Here is a 23,626-nt window from a genome sequence, read left to right on the forward strand (position 1 = left end):
CTATAGCGTCCTGAATCACTGCAACACTGATTTGCTCAAGGGAAGGCACTGCCCCTATGCACAAACATCTCAGCGATGCACTGCAAGATAAAAGAAAGCTGCTTTACATATAGTTGCCCTTAGTAGAGCATGTTAACCATGCACATTGTACAGTACATATAATAAAGCCAAGGCAATAGGTATGTTCTTGTAGTTTTCATTACTAATAGAAAAACACACAAAGTTGTTCTTTACACTTGATTATAGAAAAATTTGATGTATATCCATTTGTTTGTATTAATACACAGGATAACTGTGAAGATTTACAGCCTGACATCAAACTGGCAATGTAATGCAGTTAAATAAATGAAACTGCTGCTGAGCCTGCAGCTCAGGGGTCACACGCCATTACTTTCGATAAACACTCTTTGCTTTTTTGGCACGATTTCCTATACAATATATCACATAATATTAGAAGTTCCGTCCACTAGTTCAGACAGCAGGATGAAAAATCAGGGCCCCGGTTCCACCACATGCCCATGATGCTCCCTTCTTAAACAGGGCTCAGAGGAGCATGACATTGCCTTATCGTCGTACTTGGCTAACTCGTATCTCATCAGAAAACCTGCAGATAGATATTCCACATCAAAGAGAAAACATCACAGCTTGCCATTCTCCTCTTTGTTCACCGCAGTTCTCAAAGTCTGTTCTTCCTTTGCGGGTGACTTACAGCATGTTATTCTAGCACTTTATTTCAGCTCCTCTTTACAGGGATTCATTTCTATTCTGTTCATGGCAATATATCTTACAAGGAGCATATGCTAGAAAATCACTTAAAGTCACCAATTTCTAAATCAACTTCATAAAGTCAGTCAGCCTGGATAAGCTATTAACCAAGCTGCATAATGTCTTCTGTTTTGGATAGGAAGATCAATTGTATTGTTAAAGATTTGCAGCCTGGATCATGGGGTAGATACTTTTTATTTTTAAATCAACTAAACAGATGGAGCACGTGTAACTAACATGCTTTCTGCAGTCTGAACCTAAAGAGTCTCAGATACTCAGATAATGAATGATACCCAGATAACTGAACACTGGAAGTAGTTGTATGAATTAAGAAATGCTCAGAATGCAATCTCAGCACATCTTTTCAAATTTGCACACTGTGCTTGTTAAAACCCTCTGTAAACAACACTAAACTTTGACCACAACATTTTGTGTGTATCTATGCACATATTACATTCCCACATCTGCAGTGTCAAGAAGGATCGGTACAGCTTTATTAACAGAGCATTCGGTTCCTCTAAAAGATACATGGAAATGGGATGAAGCTGCTTCAGGGGAAGTTCAGACTGGACATTAGGAAAAGGTTCTTCGCTGATGGTCAGTCAGTGGAACAGGCTCCCCAGGGAAGTGGTCACAGCACCAAGCCTGTCAGAGTTCAAGGAGCATCTGGACAATGTTCTTAGTCATATGGTTTAGTTTTAGGTAGTCCTGCGAGGAGCAGGGAGTTGGACTTGGTCTTTCCTTGTGGGTCCCTTCCAACTTGAAATATTCTATGATACTTCATCTGAAATCAAATTCATAAAAAAGCACACAAACAAAGGAAAAAAGCCCTGTAAGCAGAAAGAGAGATGCCTTGTACCATACCATTTACAACTCTGAGGAAGCAGATGCTCCATGGGACAGAGTGGAAAAATACATAGAGATTAAGAAGTTGTGCCATGGTTGTGGCATTTTCCAATCATTCTTACCTCCCAGCCCAAACCTTCTGTATGTTTTATGTACCCTAGACACTACACCTAAATTAGTTTATGCAAAAAACTGTACTGTGCTAAACCATTTTATTGTGTGGTATCACACATCAGGCCTAAATTATTCAGTCCTTGTGTCCTCATTGCAGCTGAGTCCGTAGGCAGAAAGAAAGGAAACGAGAAGCAAAATAAATGCTCACTTGGGAAACCTGCTGATACTTTCCCAGGTCAGCAGCTCCTTAAGAAGAATGATTTTGGTCTGTAACAGAGGGAGCATGGAAAAAACCTCACTGCCAGATCCCACCCTCTCTTTTACCTTTCTCCATGCAGCACAAGGCTTTAAATTATATGGAAACTTGCATATAAACTCTTTCTAGCAATCATTCTTTAACAGCACTGTGAACATCAAGTTAAACAGAGGCAGTAACATAATGACAGCGGGGTGTCAGGGAGGAGGAAGAAAGAAAAAGAGGGAAGGGAGTTGGGAGGCATCCAGTTTTTAAAATAAAAAAGAAGTTTGATTTTCTAACATTTCCAATAGATAACATCCAGTGTTCTGGAAGAATTTTTCTATCTTCAAGTGTATATCTAGTTAGATAAAACAGTCCTGACTGCTCAAATAAGAGCAGATTATCTGACAGTCAGATGACTAATAGTAAAGGACCTAGGTTTTCCTCCCCACTTACTCCATCACAGCACACTGCGCCAAACTATTTTACCATCCATGACAGCGGAAGAATCTTCCACATTGGCCCAAGCTTTAAGGCCTCCAGTGAAAGGCAACAAAAGCATGAGCTACCGCTTTCAGCCAAAACCCTGGTCTGTGCACTGGTGGGGAGGAATGCCTGCTGTTTACACGTCTCACCGTCCCACCAGATTCAAGCAGGAGAGGAAACGCGGCACAGGCTTGCAGACACACGCCTTCGAACAAAGCAAGAGCAGCTCTCGCTTTGATTTCCGTTCCATAGCGTGTCTGCACTGTGCTGCTGGAAAAATAAACACGTAACAAATCCGAGGCACGACGTGGGATCCAAATGGGAATGCACAGAGAAACAAGTGTAATTCAGTAAAGCAATGGGCAAAATGAAAGGTTTTGCTAATCAGCAGGATTTACGAGTGAGCAGCAGAAGGAAATACCTTCTCATGTGCAGCCTGCAGTGAGACATGCTGTTCAGCTAATTATTGTTAAGTTTAGGTCAACATATTGTCCAAGTAAAGTAATTATATTTTGCCCTTTTGCACAATGTTTTTGATCTTCTAAAAGCTCCCAGGCAACAGGAATTTTCCTAGCGAAGGCAGCATTTACTTGACTGGGGAAAAATGGTTGTCTTTTGATCTGCAGATTCTTGAGAAACCATCAGTTACAAAAACACAGCAGAGAAACAGTGAAGCTGAAGAAATCTTAACAATGCAACTCCACCTCTTTGCTAAAAACAGTCTTCTTGTAAAAGATGACATTTCCAAGCAATGTTAGTTATCAGAAAAGTATACAAAAAGCATCACACCACACAATTCTTGATCAAAATTGCAGAACAGCAGCACAAAAACCTACTAAATAGAGCAGCTAGCCACACTGACCTTTAAATCAACTTTTCGGAGCTGAAAAAATAAAAAAGGGCAGCTTTAAATCTCAAGTAATGCATACACACTAATGATATGTATTCACACTTCAATAAGGCTTTATCAGGACATAATTCTACACAGAAAAAAACTACACAAAAAGGAAAGCCTGCTATTGAACTAATGAAATGTACTGTACATAAGAATTTCCTTATTGCCTTGGGGATAAAGCAAATTATAGCTTATGCAGGTCATGAATTTGCAGCATTGTATTAAAAATGCTAGTTGCAAGTATAAATCTTTTTAGATTCTAAGACCCTGCACTTCTGTTTTCCCCACTGCAAAATCTTTTAAAAGAAAATAACATTTGAAGTTTAAATTTCTTATGTGTGTTTTCATTGTAAAGGTAATTTGGGAGTAAGTAGAATACTAGGGATGGAGGTGGCAATGAACAAAAGAGGAAAAGAGGTGAGTTGTGCAAAAAAAGTCTTTGGTTTCATATCACAATTTTATGTATGCATCTCAGAAATTAGATATCCCCAAAAATGTAATGTCTCTGTAGGAGGAATATCATGGCTGATATTGAAAGCAAACATAGACACATCAAGAAAATGTTATCTATGTATTTCCTATAGCAATGCAATAGCTAATAATACTAAGCCCCCCACAAACAAGTTCAATAAAAGATTCAAAAGTAGGAAAGTAGAATGCCTAACTATGGGACTTCCTTCTTATATTCATACCTCTTTCCTCTTTTCTTTCACCGCGTTATTCGCTTGTTTTTCATATCAAAAATTCTCTTGGTCCAAAATAAAAGCGTTACTTAGCGTGCCTGTGTTCAGCAGGGATCTGGTCCTGATCAGGGCTTTTGAGGCAACAGTGAACCAGACATCTAGGCTTAATAAGGGAAATCACTCGGAAGTGCATGATCCCACTGTATACAAATATATCGGGTCCATTAACAGTTTGTTATTCCAAGTGTTTTGCTGCATAAAATATCCACCAGGCAACAACCACGCAATTCTGAGTGTTCCTTATGTTAAAGATGGGTAGGTATTAAAATGATGTTAGTCCACAGAAAATCACACAGGAAGCCAGGGCTTAAAGTCACTATGTATATATGGTTAAGTTTTCATTGGTATAGACTGCTAAAGAGATTTCTGCAAATTCAATTAGAATCTGCCATTTTACTGTTTTTTCTAGTTAGTTTTACATCTAATAACCCAAAGCAAATTAAAAAATTAAAAGATTTTTTCAATTTAATGTAATGGTTTGAGCGCACAAACTAAGAAAATAAATAAAAAATGCTTCTTGAAATAATCTTGTAATGCAGAATCTCTGCTCCCAGCAAGTTTTTTTTTGAATCATGCTTATTTCCAATAATGTAGTTAATAGGAGTACAATGAAATGAACAACTACCATCTGATTTGGTGAATTCTTTGAGCATATTACAAAGCTAGAGATAAAATTCACAAATATAGATTCACAGTAGCACTCCCAATTTTATACTGAAACATCTGATTCAGTCTATTTATTCATTTGATTCAATCTATTTGTAAAGTGTCTATTTAAACACTGGTATGCTTTTACTATTGCCTTGCCCTGTCAGACTCTGAACATTACTTTAATCTACACCTGTTTTTAAATTATTTTTATAGTCATGTTCAGACAATATTTTTCATACATGTATATACCAATCTTTTTACTTGAACAGAATATCATCTCTTCCAATGTATTTGAAGCCTAAACCTTTTTTCTTACTAAAAAACAAACTTACGTGAACAAACAGCACTGTTAGAAACACAGAATTTTAAGGTAACTGAAAAAAAGAAAAATATTCTGGTTTTGCTCTGATCAGTTTTACCTTTGATTTCCCCACAGTTCTCATGCATTTTTTTCAGTATCAAAATATTCTAAATTTTATACTTAAGTCACATTCAAATATTAACACTTTCTGTATTTTTTTTGCCCTGCTTCATTCTTTTGTAGGAGAATACAGTATGGGCCAGTAGAAACCTCAGCTTTAGCTTATTGTTTATTTATAATACAATTAGAAACTTCTTGAAACAACATTTATAGTACAAGATTTACTTGTCAGGGCAAAAACAATGTTGTCAAAAAGCTGGCCAGATACAGTTGCCTACGTCTTAGCTGCAAAAATTTAATTGTGAAACCTTCTAGAAAGGATATGCCATTGAAGAACTGGTGTGTCTCAGCCAATATACACAAAAAATATACACAAAAATGTGAAAGTACATAGCAGAAAATCATTACAGTCATAGCAGGATATATATGTATATAAAGTACCCAGACGTATACCATGCTCTTGGAAAGTATTCTTTCAATATTCAATCCCTTAATCATGGATCAGAAAGATGCTATCTGGACAGTTCATAGTCAAATATTCATTGTATTTCCTAAGTTATGCCATTTTTATAGAATATGGACAATCAGATGATTAACTCTACCATTGTATTAGTGCTACTTACACAAAATCTTTATGCTAAAATGCTATAAAGGCCATTAAGGAACATTAAAGCCATTGAATTACAATATTCATCCTAAAATAACACTTCAAGTTTGATTTGATATACTGTGTAAAATCAGAATAACATAACATAACTCAAAACTAAAGCAAAGGCTTAAACCTCTAGGATGGCTGAAAACTGGCTTTTTCTAATGCATTTTAAAAATACATCAATACAGTGAGACAGCGCATGAAAACTTAAGTACTAAAAAAGATGAATCTTGCCCAATATATATCTGGAGAAAAGCCCCACATCATTCCAGAATCTCGAAAGACATAGAGAAAACAACCTCTGGCTGCTAGATCGTGGGGAAGAACCACCAGGCCCTATCAAACAGCGCAAGTCTCCCATGGATGGGTCATCTTAACTGCAAGTCGGAAATGGTAAGAGACTTTACAATTCAGTACCTCTTCCGCAGGCGTGCATCCTCTTCGGATGCTCCATCTCCTTATGGGAGGACCGCCAAAGGAACTCAGCCCGATGGGCCGACCTGTACAGATGCTCCATACCCACTGACAATGGCAAAGGAACGTAAGTCGGGAAAACGCTTCATCCTAATTCTGCTGTTATTTTTTCTGTGAGCTTGGACGAAATAACCACTCTCTTCATCACTTCTTGTTTATAAAATGGGGAGAATGAGAAAAGTTAGCATCTGATCTTACTCTTTTGATGTGCATTTTGGAGAAGCAAAGGGGGTGGAGAGAAACTGGAGTCCTTATTATATAGACAGGATAAGTAAAGTTTTAATGGAATACAGGCTAGTATTATTTTTTCCTTGACAGAGTTGGGAGAATTTCTGTAGTATAGTTCTGAAAATATTCTTATTACGCCTCTCCTGGGAGAGCCAAGCTGGGAAACAGGCACTTAAGTCTTTTTTTCCCCCACAACAAAAACCCTGCATGCAGAGTTACAGGCAAACTAAGGTGCATTTTTGTTTCAAAGTATAATCCTTCCCTCACACTTAAAACTTCACGAGAGTCTTCACTGTGAAGAACTGATAGAATAACAATTGTGCTTTCAATTAGAAAGCATGCTTTTCAACTTCTGCTTTAAAAATCACGTAGGATAACAACTCTAAGGTAATTAAGTCTGGCAGTTCATAATTGAATTGCTAGAAGACAAAATGTCACAGCTCCTCCAAACTCTCATTTCAGTCTATTTTAACGTAACAAAGATACTTGAGTTACGAGCTATACTAGAAAGTCCAGTAGGTTACACTTTTAATTTTTTAAACCAATACGCTCTATTGTAAGAGCTTGAATACAAATCCAGCTATCACCCGAACAATGACGCTTTATGATGAAGTATTTCTATCCCTACCCACGGAAGTAGCTGTGGCAGCACAAACACTTCCATGCCAGTATAAATGCATACAGATTCCCCACAGCGTCCTGCTTTAACTACACTCCAATTGAGTTAAGTGCTAAAATTTCCTAGGCTTAGCGACACCAATATTTTACTTCATGGTAGCTGATCCATCACAGCTGTCGGTGTGCATGCTCTTAGCCCGTGGCAAAGGCAGGATGATTTGAGTTGTTTTGCCCTGCTTCATTGAAAACTAAGATGATTCAAGTTACTTTGAATTTGCTTCAGGCGAAGCTTGCACACATGGACAGCTATAATGGATCAGCTGACGTGCAGTAAAAGATTGGTTGGGCTAAGACCAGTGCTGAAATAGAGCACAAGTCCTTTTTTTTCTTTCCCTTGGCACTTAATACAACAAGGATCAAACCTAACTTGAGCCTTTGAGAGCTACAACACATCAGTGATCAGACGAGTGAAAAACACCTAAAAAGCTCCTACATCTTGCAGTCTCTTCAAGAGCAACACTAGCCACAGAATAACTTGAATACAGAGATGAACATCTGGACAGAGTTATTGTTCTCTGCTCCTAACTATTCCAGGTTTCCCAGCTTTGCTTATTCTCCTCTTTTTCCTTCACCACCTTGTCCTTTCCTTACCTGTTCCTGCCCCAGTCTGCTCCAGCTATAATTCCCTGCTTTATCAGTCTCAGTGAACCTTTTCAAATATGGTAAGTTTTCAAGATATGTCTGTCAATGGTGCCTGCAGCACCTGCATACTTCACATTTGTACACCGAACTACAGCGTTATTTATCTTTTCCACCTGCATTAAGCAAACCCAGGGTTGTTAACATCTCAGATAGTAGCCATGCACTGACACTAACCCCTTTGGTTACCTTCTCTCATTTTTCCATCAATTTAGCTGAGAGTACTCAAATTAAACCCAAATTTTAATTTATTTTTCATGTAGCTGTCAATGCACTTTTAACAACTAAAATCCAAATATTACTGCAATGCAAATCACAAATTGTCCATCATTAAAATACATCTCTATTTCCAGTCAAGTCTTACTGGTTCATATCATAACAAGACTTTTTACAAATGAAGCTATTAAGAAAAAAATTAAAAGGATGCAACTAACTTCTGGTCATTATCTGGTCATGTGACACTACTGTGTATGTTCCTTGGTACCTACTCAAACAGTATGTATTCCACAGCACATGCTGAACACAACCTCATCAATCTGTATCACTTCCAATGTTATTCCTTATCAATTGAGAATAGGCAAGAATGTAAATTGTACATAGATATTACAAGTACTGTAGAGAAGTCCTATCTTGTCAAACTACGCAGGAAACAGTCAATGCCATTAGAAATTCTCCTTGAAAACTGACACTGCAGAATGTGTCAGTAGTTGCTGATGATGTCAAATGAGAAACTGCAGCAACAGCAGAGTAGTGCTCCCTCGAGACACCAACTCTGGCAAGTTGTACTGAAATGCTGCAAGAATGTTTCTGAAATTGAGATTACTGAAATGTAATACCTCTTTTTGAAAACTTTCCTGCACACAATTTATCAAGCCAAAGCTACAGTTCCAGGAAGAAAGGACCATCTGTTTTTCTTTGGGCTTCTTTTTTTAAGGCTCACCTTTAATCCATTTAAAGTTTTTTCATACACTGGAATGCAAAGAATTAATAACTTAAGAACTAGATGAATGACTCAATGCGTCTCCTTGAAATACCAACTCCTCTGATTTTAATTATAATTAACTAGAAAATAACTGCCTACTTGTAAATACAGACTCATTAAATCTGATACCTTTACACTTTTAACCTACAAAGGGGGCGACAAGGACTCTGGATCTATTTCCATTCCAAGCTTTGCCCTTCACCTACCGTATATACCACTTGGATGAGTATAATCTCTCATAGACCTGTTCTTGCACTCCAAATGGGAAAGTACTTATGACAACAAAAGTGCTACATGTAATACTCAAAAGGTTTTCAGAAAGGTGGAAGTGAAAGGGTTGCATTATAGACCTTATCTTACACATAATTTTAAATGAAATGTTTAAAAAAGCCTTTGAAAGATCAGAAAAAATTATGCTGAAAGCAATACAATATATTCATTCAAAGAGTTCTCAAACTCAAAGCAAGATTACCATTAGGTAAAGATGTCTTAGAAGTTACATTTAGCCAATATATCAATACTTCCATACCCTATTCTTTTGACTATGTACAGCTAATTCATATAAATATACGGAAAGATCAAACTGAAAGACATGATGAAAGTAGCTGGTTTAAATTTTTACAAATATTATACCTCAAGTGATCAACATCTAAATTATCAATTACAGATGCAGCGCACTGAAACTGTCCAGTTGATTTCCAAGTTCTCACTTTTAGAAGCTTATAAAATAAACAAAACTTACGTAAAAACAACAAGACACAATTTAAAAAACAAACCCAAAATCTGACAAACACCTATTAAAGGTCTTCACATAACACAGCAGGGCCAAGAGAGATAGGTAGGAGAAATTCTACTCTTACTGATGAGATTCAGGGTTGTCCTCTTTAGACACCATTCTCTCTTCTATCACTGTCCCACCAAACTTCATTTAATCCAAGAGTATCATTTTCCAACTGTCCCCTACTTATGTGGCTATAGAGAATACTTTATTTTTGCAAGAGTCTGCCACCCAAAACAGCCTGTTCAGCCTGACTGAACACAGAGACACATTATTTTTAAGGGTTCTTTTTAGATACACAATGATAGAGCAGAAGCTGATCGTTCACAATTCTAGGCCATCAAATTACGGCTTGAATGATGTAGTTTAGCAGAATTCCCCTCTTGTGATTAATAACACAACATTAACAGTTTACTATAAAGTAAGCTATAATTCACAACATTGCAACCAAATTACTCAAAGCCCATATACTGTGGAGGGTACTTGGGGATCTGGCATATTACTAGCGGTTTATAACACTACAGATCCAGGCACCCACTCTACTTTACTGCCAGAAATTGTCATCCTGTAACACAAACAACAGAAGTAAATGTCTGCCTGTGCCACCTCTACCATCACAGCCCACAAAGTGGAGTATGAGCCCAGAATTTCATTAGCAGCTTAAGCTACTAGGGCAGACCATGAACAAAAATGGCATCGTGGTCTGCTAACGTGGACCTGCCACAGCTCAATCTGCCCGAACCTACTCATCAAATCAATTAGATGTGCTCAGTTTAAGCACAGAACTGAAAATTGGAAAAAAAACAACAATAAAAATAATCAACCTCTAAACAACTCCTAACACCCTTTCAGGAACCAAATTTTGCCAAGCATAATGTAACATCCAAGCTCCTGGAGTTGATCTTCCAGTTTTATTACAGGCATTAACAAGCATACATACAAATGTTTTGTTACAAAGAAGATAGATGCTACTTTTGCAGATAAACCTACGAATCTTCCGGACTATATTCCTGATTCCATCTTCCATCGCTGCTTTAAAAAGTTGCAAATGTAGCTGATTCAAAGATTTCAAAACATCTCTGCTACATTATGAAGATAAAACATGTATTTAAATACGTATTTTTCTCATTTCCTGTGGCGTTAAGAGAGATGTCTTTTGTCAAGTAAAACTGACCTTCATGTTCAACTGTTGGGGGGGCGGAAAGCACGTTACCTAGTTGCAGCTCTTACTGAAGAGGACTAAAGGCCCAGCAATACAATGCAGTAACAGCGCAACAGTATGATAGCTCCTCAGTATGGAATCCTGCCAAAATTATCTGTTCTGATAAATGGCCTGACAAAAGGGAACCATAAATAAGGTTACTCTTTCGACATCATAAAGTTGACGCATATCCTGCCCAAGCTAGTTTTGTATAAAACAGCAAATAAATCTTAAGAGATAAATAAAATGCAAAGAGATGCTTTTATTTCAGATAAATCTACCCATTTATTCAGAAACCATTTGTATGACAATTTTGGGCCTATCAAACAATTTCTCTGAGTATGTGCAACTCAGATCTGTTTCCAGCCTACATCACTATAAATACTGATTATTTCATACCCTGTAGAGCATATTTTGCGTAACCAAGTTCAATTTAAAACTACAGTTATTAAATGAACCATCAACTTTGCAATTGCCTACAGGGCTTTTTTTTTTTTTTTTCTTTTCCCCCAATGGTATAAATTTTGTAATAAAGAAAGAAGCTTGATGCGAGCATTTGCAATGTAGGGTGAAATAGCACCAAAAACAAAGTGTTGAAAGAGACTTTGAAAAGATTCAAAATATTTTTTCCATAATTTTGAAAAATGCTTTCAGTACATAAAGTAGAAATGTTTTTACCTATAAGCAAGAGCAGTACATGTACTACCTTTAAAAAGAAAGGCTTAAGCATGTAGTCCAGGCGTCCTCCAGGAGATTTATGGTTTAATCGCTCAATATGCTACATATTTTACACAAGTTTTTTTTTTTAAATACTGAAATAGAATTTAAACCTAGGTCATTCAATGGGGTATGAACAGTGCTGGGCAGAATTTAAACACATTTTCCTTTCAAATTAAAGGGTTTAGTGACCTACCAAATCCTGGAATGCTTTTGAGACTGGATTTGAGACAGATTTTTTCAAGTCTGAGGTAGCTGTATCGCAGCAGGCAGTTCCACAGGAACATCCAGTCCATTCGTGTGCGATGGTTCATGATAATGACACTCCTTTCTCCAGGAACAAATCCATCACCAGTGACAACCACCTTGGCACCAAACACCATTTCCAGCAAAGCCTAGAAATAACATATTATGGCTCTCAATATTATGGCTTTACTCCCACAAGAAAAGCATCAGCCCATTAGCAATAAAAATTAATTTGAATTGTATCATTTCACTTATTCACTCATATTACCACTGGTAAACAAACTCCTGACTGTTTTCTAATAAAGCAGTCAGCTTTTTCACAGTAACAGTCAGCTGTTTAATGGAAGAGGAAACAACAATTAAATAGCACTCTTCTTAAAAAGCATCTTTTACAATCAATGTCCAACATTAAACTTACTTTTCCCTGTTTTTTCCCGGAATACTATCAGGTAGGAACAAAAGTAAGGAAATCAGTATGGATTATGACTTGGTAAGCAATCTAAGGAGAGACCGGCTGTACAAATAATCTATTGCTCAATATTGTCAGGGCTGGGAAGGCATCAGAAGCTGCCTTGCCTTCTGCTTGGATTCAAATGGTCAACACGTTTGTGCTGGACTTCCACCTGCAAAAATGGCTAGAATCCAACGACAGAAAGAGGAAGTGAGAGAGAGAAATCCCAAACAAGCCCGAGCACAGCACAGTGATGCAGACCTAGGTCTGTACAGCTCTACAGTGCTGCCTTGAAGCCTGGGCCACCACCCCACATCTAGCAAAAAGCATCAACCAGCAGATGCTGGTAGAGAGCCATCTACAAAGTGCTGTCCCAAAGCACGGAATAAGCCTCAAACTTGGAAGGATGCAGTCAAGAGGCTGGGCAAACAGCTTTCTCCATTTTGCCTAAATAGCCAGTGATGCCAGAAGTTCACACATAAAACATCTTCCTTGCTTTACCCGCTATACGTGGCCCTGAAGGGTCAAGTTATAAATCACAGGTCATCATGATTTATCAGAAAGAAAAAGCAAGCAACAGCTACACAGTGAATTTGATAGGGCCTGGTTTCATAACCTGGACAGATGGACCATAAACGTATAACCAGACTAGTTGTATACAACATCAGAGCCCAACAGCACGCTCTGGGCATGTTCACATCACATTCAAATTGCCCATTGAAAATGGTTTCTGACCTATGACCGTTCCCAAATCACGCAGGGGAGTGTATGGAGGAGTGCTGGTTGGTTATAGCAGACAGCCAGAAGCAGGCAAATAATTCAAAAATATGGATGACTGAACGCTAGTGCCTTGCAACCTTTTAAGGCCTACTGGAAACACAGTGGAAAGGTACAAAATCCCAAGAAACAGAGGCAGACAGCAGATATTACCTAGAGGTATGACTTGAGGCCCTAAGGTCAAGGCCACTGGCAGGACACTGTCCAACCCAGTTAGCAGAGAAAAAGAAACCACCAAAACACAATCAGACATCTAGAGGAATAAACTCAACATAAAAAAATGGAAGCACTTTAAATGACCTCTTACCTTCTCTTCCCCATTCTTCCTCCAGAAAAATATGGAAAAAGAGCAAAGTCTGGGGATTTAAACAGAGCTCTAGGAAGTAAAACAACTTTCTGTTCTATTCATATTTCTGCCACCTCTGTGCCACAGAGCCTCTAAGAACACAAATTTCTCAGCTTAAGTCACCTGTAAAACTGGAATGACATTCTCAATCACAACTGGCTTGAGATCTCAGAATGAAAAGCATCGTATGTGCCTAATATTAATTACTCAGCTCACTACAACTCTGGCAGAGATGTTGCTATCAGAAGTACCTGTGGACCACTGTAAAAGCAGAACAGGTCGTATAACTCAAAATGGTAAACGGTTCTCTTTTCTGAAAGAGAAGCAGCCTCTTCTTGATAGTTTAATATAGAATAAGATTCTTAACATCTAGTTAAACATAGTAATAAACAGATGTTCTGTTCTACATACCCTAATGCTAGTACAAGCCAAACTAAAGTTCAGACCCACCTCACTGTCCCATCCTGCTGACTCTGATAGAAAGGAAATAGTGCATGGCAGAGGAGTGAGGAAGGTGGAAGTTTCTTACGCATACGGAGGTCAAGGTCAGAGCTTCCCTGTTGGGGTCCAACTGGTTCAACATTAGTTTATTGTTTGGAGACACAAACCCAAGAACCTGCTTCTTATGACTAAGAATGGAATAAGTATCAGGACAGAAAACTAATCCAGACAAGGTCTGAGCCTCAAAAATGCTGGGTGCAAAATCTTTTTGAGACCCCTTTCTTGAACCTAAATCCCCAAGATTCTTATAAGACAGAAAAATCCTTTTCACAAAAATATTCAAATTATTTTGGTTTAAGTCCAGTGTGGGCTGAAATTAAACTTCTAGACTGCAAAAGTTATTGGAAACTAGTTGTAATAATCCAGAATTATAGAGCCCAGGCAGCTAATCAAATAAGAGACCAGTATTTGATTTTGGGAAGTTTGCAATCTGAGAAAAATTACGAGACAAACAGAGAAAGGGTTGATTTTGTGATGCTATCAGTAGCCAGCTAAGTATCATCATGACAAGAAATAACAATCCCTCTATTCCCTTTACTGGTAATTATTTCTTCCCTCCTAACTTCATAGCATTTAGTAATGATGAAAAGGACAAAAATTTTACAATATGAAACAGTTCACACCCCTTTAAAACACACAAGAAACAAAAAAACCAGAGACTATTTTATATGTAATAAAGATAAATCTTCCTTTATGCCACAAGATCCATATTTCTGCATACCAATATACCATTTTACTTTAGAAAAAATTAAACAAATCTTTAAAGCCCTAGAGGAACAAAGTCCCTTGTTTTTTAGAGAACAGAGGAAGAGACAGATCCCATTCATAGCGCCTTTCCTCAGGAACAATTCAGGGAAGAGCTTTGTTATTGATGTCCAGACTTCTACAGCTATAAAGTTGATGCATTATAAGTGAGGAAGACTTCATTTCTTAGGGAAGTTGTTCTTTTTCACCTGAAATCATTTATCTCTAATTCAACTACAAGGACTAAATTCTAAGAGGATTAAGTAAGAGAACAGTGAAGGTCAGCAACAATGTACCAGACAGTGAATAATTTTCCTAATTAGATAGTTGGAGCACAGTTGAAAGGAAGAGTTTATAACATGACTCATTTAGGAAGTTTGTAATTTAAAAAAAAAAATCCTTCTGCTTACTAGCATTTCACCTACTCTTCTCTGATCAGCATCTAACTGACACTTGATGAAGATGTCAAGAAAAGGCCTTTTCAAGAGTACAATTAAGACATGGCATTAGCTTATGTATAAATTAAAAACTCTGGAAGAAGAGGGGGACTGTAGACAGGCACACAATCTGCATCACTGAGCTAAAACCCAAGTCCACACAGACAGTAAGTGTGTTAAGGCCTGTTTTGACAAAAGCATAAAAAACTTAAAAAAAAATAAAATCAGAAGTGTTAGTGAGCAAACTAAATCATGGGATCACGAACAGTTGCCCAGAACTTGGCTCAAACTGCAACTTACCACTGGGAGCGTGAGCCAAGTGGCCACAACACGATCGGTGACCCAGCGATACCAGGCCGGTGAGATAAACATCAAGGGTAGCAAGGGACCGAGCATGAATATACTTCCAAAAAAACTTCCCAAGAATAGTGCAAGTACGAAGTATATCCCTTTCCATGACACCATGGCTCTGAAAAAGAAAATTGGCATTGTGTTAGAGAGATAAACTGAAAGTAATTACATAATTCTTCAAGTCCATAAGTCCAGTTTGGGGTAATATTTCTCCCTTTTTTTTTTTTTTCCATGGCTAACAACACATGACAACAGTAAATACAACCAGAATGTGCTACCTCGCAACCAGTAGTAAGAGAACGACTTTATAAACACAGTGATTTGGAAGGAGCACTGGGATATTAAAGGGGTTATAAAAGTAGCAGCTACGTCATAATTGCCTCCACATATTACAATATGTAGTTCCACTCTAAAATCTTCAGCAAGCTATTTTTATTATCCAAAGGTACAAAAGAGCTATATATGAGGACACTTGTTATATTAAACTTTTCAGCCATTATCTTTGTCGGTGGCACTGTACTAATGGTAGCATTTTCTGAGGACAGGGAACTTTGCTTTTCTATTTCTCCATTTTGTTTCTTCTTGCTAAACACAGTGTTACAGAAACTCATCTTCTCCACCTAACGAGGGTCTACAAATGACCTCCTTCAGAAACCACTCAAACCTTGCGAGACTGATCAGCCATTTCCAACACCAGTTCCCTTTTCATCACAACAGGGCAGGCAAGCAGCAGCTGAAACTTCCCGACTCACCCTGGCTTATAGAATTTGTGACTCTGACGTTTGCTCTACTTCAACTGTCCTTAGCGGTTATTTTCCAACTTACTCCACCAAAAAGCCAATAGCCTTTGGGTTTTAAGACAGTAGTCTAGACTTGAGATATTTCAGTGTCTGTGCTATCAGCTAGACTCCCTTATTATAAATTGAAACGTACAGTGCACGGAACTTCTTAATGCATTACAGCAGAACACTCAGCAATCCTCCAAGCATTTGTAACCGCTACAAGCTTTCACAATTTAGCGACTACTACCAGCTATGACAAAGCAAATGTGGAAATATCAATTCTCTAAATTAGGGCCTAAAAATAGACTGTTTTAATCTATTCAGGACTCAACCAATTGTTTATAAAATCAAAGGTTAAGTAGAAGTCACTTTTCAGTCACTTTACTGAATTCCGTTTTTGACAGGCTATTTTAGAAATTGTAAGAGCTCAGATAGACAGGACTTCAGGACAAGAAAAACAGGAAGCGGGTGTTCTTAATTTTAAAATGAGCAATGGAAAAGTAATCCATTAAGCCTTGTGTACTGTAACATACATGATTTACCTCGAGCGTGTTTTGTGCAATGACCATAGCAATAATGTTGGCACAGCAAAGTATTCAAAAGTTAAGAAATGGCAACGCTAGCTTTGCTACCGCATGAATTTGCTTCATGCTGACAAGTAACAAGAAAACAGCTCTATTTGGGGATACTTTTAGGTTTAAACAATTTCCTCAACTGTACATATTTGGAGGAAGGCCAAGAGAAGAGGCCATGCAAATTTGTCAATGTAAGAAGGATTTAGGAAGCTGTATTTAGCCCAACTTCTGCAGCACAGCAAAAAACGTAACACTAAATACAAATGTTTACTGATAGCTGTCTCAGGAAGATTTTAACACAATGAAATTTGAATTCAAACACTATTTACATCCTGTAGTAGAGAGCCCTCTCTTCCCTGCCAAAAGCAGGAACTAAATAACCAGCTGGCCACATATGCAGGCACTTAGTAGGATCAATTTTAACATATCAAGGGATCCTTGAAGAGCACTGCACTGAAGAAACAATGCTCCAGCTGCCGCCTTGTATTTGTCACTGCAAACCTGTGTGGGAAAAGCCCGAAATAAAGGTAGCAAGGGACAAAAGATGAAACGCAGAGAAGGACAGAAACAACAGAAAGGGCAAAGAAAAGAATTAATTGCAGTAGGACTAGAAGAAAAGGCCTTCTCCTGACATAGCGAGATTTTAGACCTACTCCAAAAGGCAGTAGAAAGGATTAAAATTCAACGTGCTTGATCTAATCAAGCATTTTTTGAGGAACACACACAGCAAAACAACTGGAAACATCTAGGGACAGCTTTCAGACACATAAAACCCACCAGCAGACACAGAACATGAGTTTGTTTAGTTTCAGCCAGCCGCTCTGGTCCTCTCCGAGGCTGCTCAGAGCCACCGGTCATCGAGTCAGACGCAATGACGTCCGCTAGACAGACACCCGGGCTCCAAGCAGCTGCCGGACAACACAGAGGCACGTGTTCCAGTCCCAAATACTTGGCTGGTGCACGCAGGCAAACACAGAGTTAATGAGAGAAGACACGGCTCTGTCATCCTCCTAGACTCTTAGTAAAGCAATGTAGGTCACTTATTTACAAGCTGAGCTTTTCACAGTTTACATTGGTCCTGCCCTCAAATTATAGCACAGAGCCAAATATTTAAGAAAAATCTTTTCTGTATTTTATGTGAAAGACTGCCTCATAAACTTTTTTTTTTTTTTAGATGATGGTATCTGAGTTATGGCAAAGACCTGAGGAAGTTCTGAAGTTTCTCCTCTTCAATCTGCACCCCGCAGCAGTTTTTTAACGTTACAGTATATACATATATAAGTTATTCTGCATTCCACTGGGTTAAACACTGTGGTGTTTATTTCTAGACATAAAAGATATCATGTGTGTTTTTAATCGATGTCATTTCTCTCTCTTGCAGGCACATTTTTAAAGTGTGATACATACCATATTTTGCTTATTGCTTATATATACTGCATTATATATCTTTACACATGTACATGTGCATTTATGTAGAATAATGGATAGACTTTGTCTCTGAATTACATCCACCACAATAAAGCACATGCAAACAGGTATAAGAACAGAAAAACAACTCACTCTTAATGAATCTGAGCAAAACTGCAAAATGAGAAGCCTGTGATAACTTGAACTTACAGTAGAGAGCAACCGTCCAGCTGGCCTTCTGAAGACAATGCTCTGCAAGCTCATTTTAGTAACAAGGTGAAATTGTTAACACACTCAACTCATTTGTTCTCATTTGTGGGTTCACATGGTGGAGTTACAGCCTGGACAATAGGTGACATGATTTAAAATGCATCTGCCTACACATGTCAGTTGAGAAACATTTACATATACTCTCATTTTAGCCAACAGTCGAGGATGGGTATTCATCACACAAGCTGCTGGGTGCACTGGTTGCCAACAGCCCGTGCCCTGGGCTAGTCAGCAAAAGCATTGCTCTGCATGTTTAGAGCAGGGAGGGCAGAGAGGAGGTTGAAGCCCCAGGCTGGATTTGACACGCTCGCTGGACCAAGTGCACTGCCAAAGCCACGTGCCTCTCTAATTCAAGCGGTGCCACAGGGAGCCAGCTCCAGCAGCTCCTCAACTAGGTGTACAGTGCTCAAGTTTGTGAGTTGTACAGAGCCAGCTCTGGTCAGACAAAATAATTAGTCACAACTTTGTGTCCCACTAAAGCTTCAGTACAGTTTGGGAATTGCCCTGTCTCTGAAGCAGTACAGTTGTGCAACTTGCCTATCAAACCCTCTTTTGCCTGTCCTTCCTCAGCTCTGCATCCTCAGCTTTTTCCCTTCCCAAAAGCAACCCGTCTCCCATACCGACACAGCATCTCCCATCCCGACGCAGCATCTCCCATCCCATACGGGCCCCATATCCCCCACACCCCACGCAATGCCATCTTGTTCCAGCGGGTGAAGAGCAGCACGCTCCAAGTGGCCACACACCCTGCTGCAAGGGAAAGCTGCGATGCTGAGGATTTGCAAGACTGACGTGCAGGCTCAGCTACAGAGTCCTGCCAGGCCAGGCTCTGCACACTCACGCCAACTTGTGTTGGCACTACAAGGTCTGTGGTACCCAGTGTGTCAGTCACCTGAGGAACTCCCAGGCACCTACTACCAAAGACAATAGGGCATTGACTCAATTATCATCCTTTTGAACCTCTCAGTCCCTTAAAGACCTAGCTTGAAATCAAAGTATCCTTACAGATATATGTTAGCCATCCCAAATCTAACATATATATTCAACAAAAGCAGTAACAGCTACGAATCAATGCAAAATACATGTCTGCAACTTCAAAATATGATTAAAACCCAACCAAATAATCCCAAAGGGAAAGAAGTACTTAACAAGGAATTGTAAAATGATCTAAAACAAATGTGAAAACACCCAAGAAATGAATTAATGGAGTCAACAGGAAGTCTGAACAACAGAACCCAAGCATTTTCAAGTACAGAAGTATTCCTTTACTGCTGCTGACAACTATCTCTTCCTGATGCAGCAATCACTCTCAACGCTGGATTTAACATGTATTATGGCCTTTGTGCATCTTAAAGCCACTTTCCATTTGCTGCGTGGGTCAGAGCTGTGGGGAGACAGTCGAAATTATTTTAAGATTCAGGCTGAAAGCTGCAAACAGTGAGAAAGACAGCACCCTCATACCGGGCTTGTAGTTCTTCATCTATTTTGTGGCAGAACTCCAAGTTATTGGGGTACTGTATTTCACATGTTGTCGTTGCCATAGCAGAAGGAAAACATGCTCTGTCTCCAGGTAACGGGAAACAGTAATTCTTAAAATATAATTTTTGTTTTACATTTCAGTTAATTTTAAAAATTCTTGGCTACGATGGGACAAATTACTTTCCAAAACATTTTTGTAAACTTCTTTATTAGAATATTTTCTTGAAATTATTTCAGTGCTCCATGCAAAGTGTTTGCATAGTAACATAAAACAGAGGCATCTTCCTGTGATTGGATTTTGGCTTGTTTTGCTTATCATCTACATGCTTTTATTCAAGGTACAGCTGGAATGACAGACAAAACACAGCTTGTTATGATGATGATTTCAAAAGGTTTTAACAGCCTGTTCTCTAAAACAAAACTAGTTTCTCTTCACAACTGTTTCTGTGACTTGGAAGTGGACAAGGGATGCAAAATAAGTTTATCTGTTTAGAAACAAAAAGGTTCTTCTAAAATTAAAGGTCTAGAAGTTACACAGCAGTCAAGACTCACCCACGCTTCACATTTCCCTAACAGTTCCTGACTAATTCAAAGTTCTTGTACAAACAGGTTAATTCATCTTCCAGGTTCAATGTAAAAGAAGATTTAACCTACTGTATGGAATTAAGCAATACTACCTGACAAACAGAGCCAGCTGCCTGATAACTAGAGAGATTTTTCAAGTACTTAGTATTAGCAGTCAGCAAATCAGGTTTTATTACACTACTGGAAAAAAAAATGCTCTTTAGTGCCAATAAAACAACTTTGCATTATTACTGGTCAGTATGTTTCCATTCAATCAGCACAGGCAGTAAAACTGCATGTTCATTAGCCTTTAAGAACTGAATGGGGAATACTAGGTATTGGGCTTAATTCTTCTTTCAGTTACCAGTGGAAAAGGTAAACCTTATCTTCAATTAAAATCAAGCAGAAACTCACACAGACAGTCAATGATGCCTTTCTCTAACAGTTCTGCAAAGAAACCCAGCAGTTAACTGAGAACTGACTTAGTTAGGTCTGTATTTCCTCTAAGCACAGCAAATCGAAGAGGTGAGCTGGAAATTCCAGCTCCCATATTCCATTTTGCATTCTGAAATATAATTTCCAAGTCAGAAGATACCATTTTCACAACAATTTTTAAAACCTTTCATCTGGGTGAAGTGAATTGGACTTCAAGGAGGTGGGCAAGAGGGGAACAGAGAGTGCCAGCTTCCCAGGTGTCCATTAAAGAAGCCATCAAACAAATGACCCAAACTTTTACTCATTCTCTAGTTGTTAAGGTTACTAAACAAAATCATCTAGATAAGAGAGCATGCAGCTGGACAATCCTTTCCAGCTCATAAGGCAAATAGCATAGGGGTCTTGGCAACCACCAAGCAGGTGGCCAAGTGACAAAACAGCCACACAACGTTTCACATCCTAGCAGAACATTTCTAGTCCAACAAATCACCAGGCTTTTCTGAGCCTTTTATGGGGTTTTTTTGGTAACATTTCAAAGGAAATTTTTACCAATTCTTGCACTCAGAGCAAGAAACTAGTTTCTACGTAGCACCGCTTTTTAAGAAGAAAATTGCTTACAGCAAGCTTTTGTAGACTGACTCAATTGTATTTCAGATCTACAACTTACCCCATATTTCTTTGGCCATGTAACTTCTCACTTGTGCCTCAATTAAAAGAGCTGCAGAAATAGCAGAGGTTATATGGGAAGCAATGACAAGAAGCAGCTGAATTATTAATTGCAGAGATATCCACTCTCATCGGTAGCCCATATGATGCTGGCAGGAAGCTCCATCAGTTTTCCACAGACCACTGCATAAACTGCTTTTTATTTCTGATCCTTCTGTTGGGCACTGCAGTATTTTAAGGAACATACAAATGTGGCACAGATCGCTATCACAGAAAGAACATGTGAAGAAACAGGCACTTGACCACTAAAGCTACTTCCCTTTTATTCAGTTCTTGCATTTAAAAACCTTTAGGAGATTTAACGCATGTATTGTAAAACAATATAGGATAGGGCAATAAAAGATAATTATCATCACAAACCACATCCCTGACCCTCTCTGACAGCATAGCAGATATTAGCTTACACATGCACAAAATAAAAAGTACAATACTTAATGAGTAATTTCCGTAAATATTACCAATAAAATATTATTATTGCTGCATCTTACAATTTATTATATTTTATTTGCCAAGACTTAATCTGACTATTATAATTCAATAAAAAAATTAAATAGCATATTTAATTTGCTCTTCCAAGTAATTGTGTCTTTCCAAATGCAAAAAAACTGGCTGAGATTCTTTGCAGTACAGCCTTTAGATACTATAAGCAGATAATTCAGTCAGGGTACAGCTATCAAATCAGTCCGATGTTTTTTCACTCTTGTTTACCTGTACTCTTTCCACTGTTGCTCCAGACAACCATTAGACCAATAAAGCTTGAATGAGAGCATGAGCTAAGGTATTTAAAATCATTTCTAAGAGGGTATCAAGCAACAGCTACAGCTGCTTCCTGAAACAAACAAAAAAACAATTTATGGAAAAGTAGCTTGCTTTTATTCCTTACTGTATTCAGAAAAGCAAGATGAATTGACAAATTTGAGCTGCTGCAGGAAGAGCTGCACAAGAGCTTTTTCTACCAAAAGCTACCTCATTTTTTATTATACATAATGTACAGACACAATTTTGAATTACACTTTCCATGCATATGGTTGTTCTCTGTACTATCCTTCAAGTTACTATGGCCCCAACAAGCCTGTATGAAACAGCAACCAATATAAAAAAGTGCCCTGGCTAACAAGTCATGAAAAATAGGTTTGGCAGATGAAGAACAGCTGTCATAAAGAGAGGGGATGTCTTTAAATAAAACATAAAAACCCAACCCATAACCTTGCAACAGATATGGAGTAGCGGTCAGTTGTGGAGTTTTATTAGGTATATTATGTAAAACATGCAGGTCAGCTCTAGGCCCAGTCTACTTCGCAAAAAAAAAAAAAATAAAAAAGTAAAAGCTACTTGCGGTTGACAGCTGGCAAATCTAAGTCCTCTGGTTTTCAAAGTCTACAACAGACCAAAAAGCTGACCAACTTAGATAACAGAACCAAGTGAAAATTATGAAAAACAGATAACACATTCCACTTTGTAATTGGAGATGTTACCGCAAACCAATAAATCAATTTGTTTTTTCCCCTGGATTAGAGCACCCCAACACTTCAGTTTACAGATATTCTTGGCAGGGAGGGGTGGCATTTATAGTTTCAGAAATACCTATTTCACAATAACATCCTCAGCTGGGGAACAGAAATCAAGGACTCCATGCTGAAGAACAGTTACTCAGACAAAACTAGTAGTGTTCAGTGGAGTATCTTAAAATTGCTGCCACTGGCATTGAACCAAAAATCACTCCCTTAGAACAGTGAAAGCTCTTCAAGTTATTGATATGCGCTGCAACAGATCCTGAACATACCATTTTAAAAAAATGTTGAATTTCCATGGTTCTAAAAGCTTTGCTGTGTTCACCATTTCCAAGATAAACTCTTTTTTCAGCCTACTTACAGAACAGTAACTCACAACCCCCTTTTGCGTAAGGACATATCCATGAAACTTCTAATGGCTTTTCTACCCTTATCAAGGCAAAATTGTCCCATCAGGTTAACAACTCAGAAGAAATACAGGAGATAGGTATGAACAAAATTCAAACTGCCTGTTAA

The 23,626-nt window shown here is 38.3% G+C and overlaps 1 protein-coding gene across 5 annotated transcripts in view; it reads right to left on the minus strand.

The window, feature by feature from the left end:
• Positions 1-23,626, minus strand: part of LCLAT1 (lysocardiolipin acyltransferase 1) — a 120,050-nt gene that overhangs the window by 63,054 nt on the left and 33,370 nt on the right. For 3 of the 5 annotated variants that reach the window (XM_054819508.1, XM_054819509.1, XM_054819510.1), the window contains 2 exons: positions 15,311-15,479; positions 11,705-11,903 (listed from right to left, as the gene is read on the minus strand). In XM_054819508.1, the coding sequence (XP_054675483.1) occupies positions 11,705-11,903; positions 15,311-15,475 (364 nt within the window). In that variant the 5' untranslated portion in view covers positions 15,476-15,479. Of the gene's footprint in view, positions 1-11,704; positions 11,904-15,310; positions 15,480-21,540; positions 22,855-23,626 lie in introns of those variants that run through there. The other 2 variants (XM_054819511.1, XM_054819507.1) reach the window with 2 other exon arrangements.

Source organism: Grus americana, chromosome 3 (genome assembly GCF_028858705.1).
Source record: "Grus americana isolate bGruAme1 chromosome 3, bGruAme1.mat, whole genome shotgun sequence".
NCBI classification, from domain to species: Eukaryota; Metazoa; Chordata; class Aves; order Gruiformes; family Gruidae; genus Grus; species Grus americana.